The sequence below is a fragment of the Passer montanus genome, unplaced genomic scaffold, assembly GCF_014805655.1.
Source record: "Passer montanus isolate IOZ18808 unplaced genomic scaffold, ASM1480565v1 scaffold41, whole genome shotgun sequence".
In the NCBI taxonomy this organism is placed as follows: domain Eukaryota; kingdom Metazoa; phylum Chordata; class Aves; order Passeriformes; family Passeridae; genus Passer; species Passer montanus.
In genome coordinates this window covers 4,788,751-4,796,175 of record NW_024368930.1, presented here as the reverse complement: position 1 = coordinate 4,796,175, position 7,425 = coordinate 4,788,751, and the positions used below count along the sequence as shown (strand labels likewise).

The 7,425-nt window shown below is 51.0% G+C and overlaps 1 protein-coding gene across 3 annotated transcripts in view; it reads left to right on the top strand.

The window, feature by feature from the left end:
• The first annotated feature begins 2,573 nt into the window (after positions 1-2,573).
• The window catches only part of LAMA5 (laminin subunit alpha 5), an 85,349-nt gene continuing 80,497 nt past the window's right edge, over positions 2,574-7,425 (top strand). For all 3 annotated transcript variants that reach the window (XM_039719156.1, XM_039719155.1, XM_039719154.1), the window contains exon 1: positions 2,574-2,879. In XM_039719156.1, the coding sequence (XP_039575090.1) occupies positions 2,589-2,879 (291 nt within the window). In that variant the 5' untranslated portion in view covers positions 2,574-2,588. The remainder of the gene's footprint in view (positions 2,880-7,425) is intronic.

Here is a 7,425-nt window from a genome sequence, read left to right as displayed (position 1 = left end):
TTCTAGCTGTATAAATCAGGCAACAACTTTTCGGGGAGCAGAGTTTTCCTCAGCCACCCATGGGGGTTTTCACTGGAAATGTTTGCTGCTGGTGGCTCTCAGGTGAGATGTCAGACCAGATGGGACTCCTGTCCCATTCAAATTAGTAAATACAACTCTTTTTTCTTGAGTGTGGCTGAAAAGAGATGGAATCAGGGAAGGAGTTTAAGTTGTTAACCTCAACTTTTTTGTTAACCTCTAAATTGAATGTTTAGCAGTGTTAGAAACCCTCTGTCTTTTTCTTCCTGTGCTGGAAAAAGACCCTTAGAATGCCCTGTCTTTAAACTATTTCCATTGCTTCTTGGAAAGCTGCAGATCCCCTCAGTTACAGATAGCCTAAGTATGATTCCAGTCTTCAAACTGTCTTTGACTCTACAGTCAACTGGAGGCCAGTTCAGACTGCAGAAGGGTCATTTTTTCTGCGTGGTGCTCTTGAGTCTGTGCCACAAAACCCACGTGCTATCTGTGATTTCACTTTCCTTAATTGCATTTTGGAAGGGAGATTAATTATATTACCACTAGAGGGATTACAGATATTAGACTGGCCCAAGCGTTTTGCCCTGAAACTCTTGTGGGGGTGGGAGAAAGTTATTTTCCTAATCTGTGCCCTGCTTTCCTTGTTAACTCTTTTTATGTATTTACAGGTGCCGTGGGGTGTAAGTAGCTAATTAAATATGGTATTTGATAAAGTTGAAGGAAGTTTTAATTCCTGTCCTGTGGAGTATTGGTCTCCCCCACATAAACACGTTAGTTAACGATTACTGCAGAGCAGAAGTGTTTTCAAAGGTGGCTGTTCCCAGCGGAACCTACTCATTTTCAAGCACGGTTTAAAGGGCAAAGACTGTCTGTTCTCTTGATAAGAATTTGGTTTTAAAGGTTCTATTTAGCTTTTAAAGGATACATTCATCCGCTTAGAGATAAGATCTTGCACTAAGTGGGGAAAGCAGGGGAAAGGTCTCCAAAGAGACGGGCGAGCAGGAAGGGGTTAAAAGATGTCTGAAAGCGCTTTAGGAAATCTTTCTGACTGAATGGGTTTGGCGGCCGTGCTTCAGTGCTCCCTCACCATGTGGAACCGGGCACCTCTCACCGCCCTGCGCTCGCAGCTCCTGATGTCATGACAATGTGATCCCGGGAAACAGCTGGCACTGGATGCTCCCGATGGCTTAGGGCACTACGGGAACGGCAAAAATGGCAAATCCCCCACCTCCCGATGCTCGGACCCACCAGCATTCCCCAGCAGCACCTGGCTGGAGGGCTGCGAGCGCCCCAGTGCCTGCGGAACCCTGCGGAAACCTGACAATAAATCCAGATATACGCTTGTATCCATTTACAGCGCTCCGCTTACAGTAAGAGGGATCTTTCAAAAGCCCCCGAAAGCGCTGAAATCAGTGTAATTGCAGAGCCTGGCTGGTACAAGCCATGTAAAAAAACACACGGGGCGTTCGTGGAGCTATATATTTGAGCCACACGCGTCACAAGTTTTTGGTGGTTTTTTTTTTTTTTTTGGTTTTTTTTTTTAGTTTGGTTTTGTTTTTGTTTTTTTCTTTTTAAAGCTTTTCATACTTAAGACAGTAGCTTTTTCAAGAGGACTGGTACCTCCTAGGGTGTCCACAGAAAATAAGAAAGAAAGAGGATGATGTGATGCAAAGAGCAAATGCCCAGCAGCAGCCTGTGAAGACCTGGGCACACTTTAGAGCTTGTTTTGCTTCCTGTGGGGTTCAAATACCGCAGCAATCCAACTGTTTGGAGTCCGGACCCGGTCTCCTGCTATGTCCCAGTTTAAAGATCCAGTCTTGTCCAGTTCCAGCACAACATTTCGTGTATATTATTTAATTATTGTTTTTTAAAAAAAGTCTGTGTTTGCCAGAAAATCAAAGCAGTGGTTTGATGGGTTGATTTATGTGTTGCTCTGTATTTATATTCAGGTTTTTATCTGTAAAATGTCTTCCCCCCAGCAGCATATAAAGAGCTGACAGTGCATGTGTCACAGCACGGAGGGGCTGTCCATGGGCAGCCAGGGGATGGGAGAAAGCTGGGTTATCGCTGAGCTGCTTCCTTCCCCCTTAGGTGAGAAGGTAAAGTCATTTCCCCAAAGCCATCCTTTCCGGGGAAAGTGGAAGTAAAATTTTCACTGCCCAAATCAACCGAGAACCCACAGCATACCTCGAGGAGCGCCAACTGGGTTTGCTCAAGCCTTCCCCCGTTTTGTTAATTAGTAATAGAGTTTTTCCTGCAGATAACCCGATCCATCGGTTAATGGAGTTTAACGCGCTGAAAGCCCAGCGAGCGGCCGCGGGCAGCGCAGCCCCGCAGACACAATGGGCACATTGTTCCCGGGGGATCCCGTCCGCCTGCCCTCGGCAGGGGCGGCATCCCTTCCCCCGCCCCGCCGGGCCCGGGGCTTCCCGGGGCGGCAAAGGGTTAACCGGGGCGGCGGGGCCGCCGGCCCCTCCCCGCCGCCGGGGCTGAAGTAGCGCGGCGGCGGCGGAGAGGGGCAGAGCCGAGCGGAGCCGGGGAGCGCAGCCGGTGCCCGGCCCCGCCGAGCGAAGATGGCGAAGGCGGCGGAGCGGGGCGGTGCGCGGCCCCTGCTCCTGCCGCTGTCCCTGCTCCTGTGTCTGCTGCCCGCCGCCGCCCGGCCGCCCGCCTCCTTCCCCAGCGATGTGAACGGGCACAGCCTCCACCCGCCCTACTTCAACCTGGCCGAGGGCACCCGCATCTCCGCCACCGCCACCTGCGGCGAGGAGGCGGCGGGCGCCGGCAGCCGGCGCGCCGTGGAGGATCTGTACTGCAAGCTGGTGGGGGGCCCGGTGGCCGGGGGCGACCCCAACCAGACCATCCAGGTACGGCCGGGCCCGCTTTGTGCGGCCCCGAGGGCAGGGCCCCGCTCCCAGCCCGGCTTCCCCCGCAGCGCTGGGGCGGGCGGGTCGGTGCCGGGGGCTCGGCGGTGCCCGGGCATCGCCCGGAGCGGCGGGGCTGGGGGCACACACGTGCTCCGGCTCTCCCGTAGCCTTGGAGCTGCTGGCGTGGAACGCGGCTCGCCGGGCTCTCCTTCTTTTTAAAGTTGCGCGTTCTTTGTGTTTGTAAAATCCCGGGCGAGCCAGCGCCTAAATTCGCTTTGGTAGTCAGGGAATGGTTATGGTAAATGCGATAGTGGTCGCTTTGATGCGTCTCGAGCTGATGATATTTACATTGATGTGTTTTAACTCCGCCGTTCCCCGTGTGTTCAATGGGGCGTTGGGATGAGCCGAGGGGAAAGTTACAAGAGCGGATTGTACAATCAGGTGATTCATCTCAGGGGTCCCATTTTAAGCTGCCCAGAGGGAGCTTGCAGCCAGGAATGTACGGCAAAAGCTGCAGTGCAGTGTAAGAGCTATGGCTCCCTCGAAGGGAGGAAAGAACAGTTGTAAACGGGCTTGTAAAACACCAGGTTGAGTTGCAGGAGCTCCAGACCCAGTGTCCCCCCTGAGGGCAGCCCAAGCTGGGAAGAACAGCTCTGATTTGAAGTGTTCTCACAGCCTGAAGCCAGCCATGGAGCCACCAGCTGCTGCTCAGTGGTTTTTTGCTGGCTGCTTGTGAGAGCCCTGGTGCCACTCACCTGTTGCGGTGGAGCAGTGGTGTTGTCCCTGTTGTACTAATAATGATGAGCAAAGGAAATCTGTCACTTTCTCAGCCTTTCGGTGGGGGTGGCTTTGTTACAAGATAATTTCTGAAGCATTTTTCTCATTCTGGCCACATTCTCCTGCACTAGGAATTTTCCAGCTATTGTGTGGTTATGACACGGAATTTTGCTCTCTGTGTAGTATAAATGGTTGAAGATGTCACTGGATGGCAGAAACCTGACGTGTCCTCCTGAGAGCTTTGCCACCTTTTAAAGCCACATCTCGCTTCACTGCACTGTAAAATAGTGTAACCTAAAGAAGCTTTGCCTGGAGTCCCAGTAGCAGGAGGCTTACAGGGACCTCTATGTAGTAATTGTGCCTTTGTGAGGCAAAGGAGTAAGGGAGGGTGAAGAAGTAACTGCTGCTCTGTGCATTTGCAAATAAATATGTGAATAATGTGCCAAGCAAAACGGGGAGGATAAGGCTGCCTGGAAAAGCTGGCAAATGTGGGTGTGCATTTATCACTCCACGTGTGTCCATCTGTGCTCTGGCCACCCTGCTAGCTCAGCGTGACACGCAGCACTAAGGATGCTGCTGACTGAAATAAACCCTTCAGGCTGTACCAGCTCTGGGGGCAGCCCCAGCATCCCCCTGCTGCCAAAGACAGCTCCTGAGCTGTGGAATTCTGCAGCCACCCCCTCCTGTCCCCTGTGCAGCTCTGGCACAGGGGGGCTTTGATGTGAGCACCACTTCCCAGGCCAGCGGGCTTCACTCAGTCTGAAAGCTTTAGAAAATTCCTTTTGTAGTGGCTCCTTTCCATGACCACAGGCAGCACCTAAAAGGGAGGGGAGGAAACAGGAGGCATCAGAGCAGAGGTCAGAGTTCCCAATTCATCCCCTTCAGGGGTCTTGGCACCACCCGGTGACTAAAGCAAGGAGGGAGGTGGGAGGGAAGTGTTCAATTTGAGCAGACTGAAACAACAATAATGAGCTCCACATGCATGTCCTCACTGCCTGCGTGTCCTACCAGCCTGGAGTCCCTGCCCTCCTTCATTCACCTGGTCATTGCTGCTTGTGTGTGATATGGCATGAGGAGTTTTCATCAGGAATACTGGAAAAATGCCACTTGGGACCCTGCAAGAGACATCCACATGCTGTGCTGGTGAAGGGACATTTGCTTGGTTCAAGACCTGGGATAAACGTTAATACAGTTGTCTAATAAATTAATTGAGTCAGTTCTCTATTTTCTTCTAGTTTAATTTGACATTATAGGAGGCTTCAGAAAAGGGAGTTCACCAACTTTTAAACATGATGGTCTTAAAATGTCAATAATCATTAAGTTTACTTCAGAAAACTGCCTTAAAGTCACTTGCAGTGGTTTTGGCACAGCTTGTGGGAAGGCTGTAAACCTTTTCAAGGAGTTCCCTTTGCTTTATTCAGGGCTTTTTGGCAGAAGACTGCATTTCCAACTGTGGGGGGCTTTTCAGTCTGGAAGGATGTGAGGCACAGCAACGCTGAGGTGTGCTGAAAGGGACTTGCCTTGGAGGTTTGCTTCCCTTGTCAAATTCACTCCTCAGTGCGAGTCAGCCCTGCCTGGATGATAATGTCTCGAGGATAAGGCAGAAGAGAGATCACAGATTTCTTTTTTTTATTTAAACTTTACTGGAGGTGCTGTCTTCCAAGACAAGTCTGCAAAGGCACAGCTGTGTGCTCATGTTCCCCATCCCACCCGTGTGCCTGGGGGCTGTTCCAGAGCCAGCAGGGATGGTGCTGCTCCTGAGGGTGGGGCAGGGCTGTAGGTGATTATTTCAGATGAGGATTGTAGCAGTGAGGCAGGTTGCTGGCACGAATTAAAGCAATTACAGACCTCAGAATTTAAGAACGTACAGGAAATTTGACTGATTTCAAGGCAGTGCTGCTTGTGCCTTTTGTTCACAGCTCTGCTCTGCACACTGAGCTGCAGCCCTGAGCTGTCCCTGCCTGGCAGTGTGGGCACTGACCAGAGCTCTGGCCCTCTCACTCTTCCAGGTGTTGATAACAGATGGGATCTGAAGCTGTTTCATCCCTGAATGTCTCAGAATTAAGTGGCACTGTCTTTTGATGTGCTGCAGTGTCAGTGACCATTTGTGCTGGTGCCCCTTTATCCCATGTCCTGTCTGGTGTGTGGCAGAAGGAATCTGGCTCTCAGTGCTCCAGGTGACCATTGGTGCTGTACCTCTCTGGAGGTGTCTCTTCTGTGTTTGCAGCTATGACAGGGTTGGATTTCAGTGGTTTAACTGGCTGAAAATGAAAACACAGGTTTGGAACAAGTTGTTGCTGCCCACAGGAATGACACGTGGTGTGACAGTACCTGCCTAACTCTGTGTGAGTTGTCTCTGCAGGGACAGCCCTGGGAGCAGCCTGCAAGCAGGCACTTTGTCTCAAACTGTACTTTTTACACCCCATTTCCTGCCCTTTTTACTTCATCCCCAGCAGCCCCATGCTCCCTGTGGCTTTCTGATAAATCAGGTGGGGGGAGCTGGTGCTGGGTCATGGCAGGGCCAGATGAACTGGGACAAAGCCACCTGTGTCCCCTGAGAGAGGTGCCAGCAGGGTGCCCAGCTGGCCTTTATGCTCAGGGGAAATTTCAAAGTTCCCAGTGCCCTGAGCAGGATCAGGCTTTGCAGGTCTCTGCAAGCTGCCCCTCATTCAAACTCCCTCCTTATCTCTCCCTCTTTGCAGTTTGCTCTGATAGTGGCAGTTTGATGTTCTTGGAGCTGCCCTGAACTCCTTGCATTGCTGAAGTTCTTCCTTTGGCCATACCTTTGTAGTGTCCATGCCTCTCCTGCTCTGGCAACCTGCAGGCTCTGCTAAGCCTGCAGCTCACTGTTGCTTTTTAATTAAAATCCTCTTGCTGATGTCAGAACTTCCCTGTGGAGAACCCGACACAATGTGCAGGAGCCCGAGCTGCTCTAAAATACAAATAGCTGGAAATGATTCTGGTCAGGTTTAGGTCTGGCTCTAATGAAACAACTAATGAGCAACTGGTGCATCAGAGAGGCTAATCACATTTGAACAGCAGACCTGTTCAGCTGTTGATGTGTTCCCAGCCCAGCAGGCTGCCCAGGGAGGGACAACAGCAGCATTATGAATGTGGAGCAGCTGATCCTAATTTTTACTCCCCTCCTACCCAGCTTGAGTTGACTGTCTCCCATCAATGTGAAGTTTGGGTTCAAAATGGTTTTTGCATCTGTGGCAAGAATTTAAAGTATGAAAGTAATCTTTTTTTTTGTTATTTATCCGTGTTTTGTAACCTTGCCTCACTTCCCCCCCACCTCAGTGCTGTGTGTCGTGCAGCAGAAATTTCCACACAACCTGTTGCACCGGTTCCCATTAAAGGTTTGAGCTTGAAGAGTTGGGTCAGTTTTATCTGGTCTGCTCTCCCTCCTGGCTCAAAGCATGTCCAAACCAGCCTTGTGACCCCTCTGTACACTGAGTGCTCCCTGTATGTATGTCAGGGTTACCTGGATGGTTTCAGCTCCCTTTTTCTTTGGCTGTGTGCTTGCCCATCTCTATTTCCACATCTCTGTAGGAATTAATTAAAAAGTGTTCTTGTTCAGGATAACTTGTATTGCATAGTTGTCTGCAACTAACAAAGCACGTGGTAGTGGGGAATAATGCTGTGAAATCCGTTTCATTTGCACTGAGATCCCTCCAGAGTTTGGAGCATCTGGACGATCACCTGCTCTGCAGTGGCCCTGTCTTGCCTCAGCCCTGGCAGGGCAGGAAGGGGATTGCCTGTCTTGAGA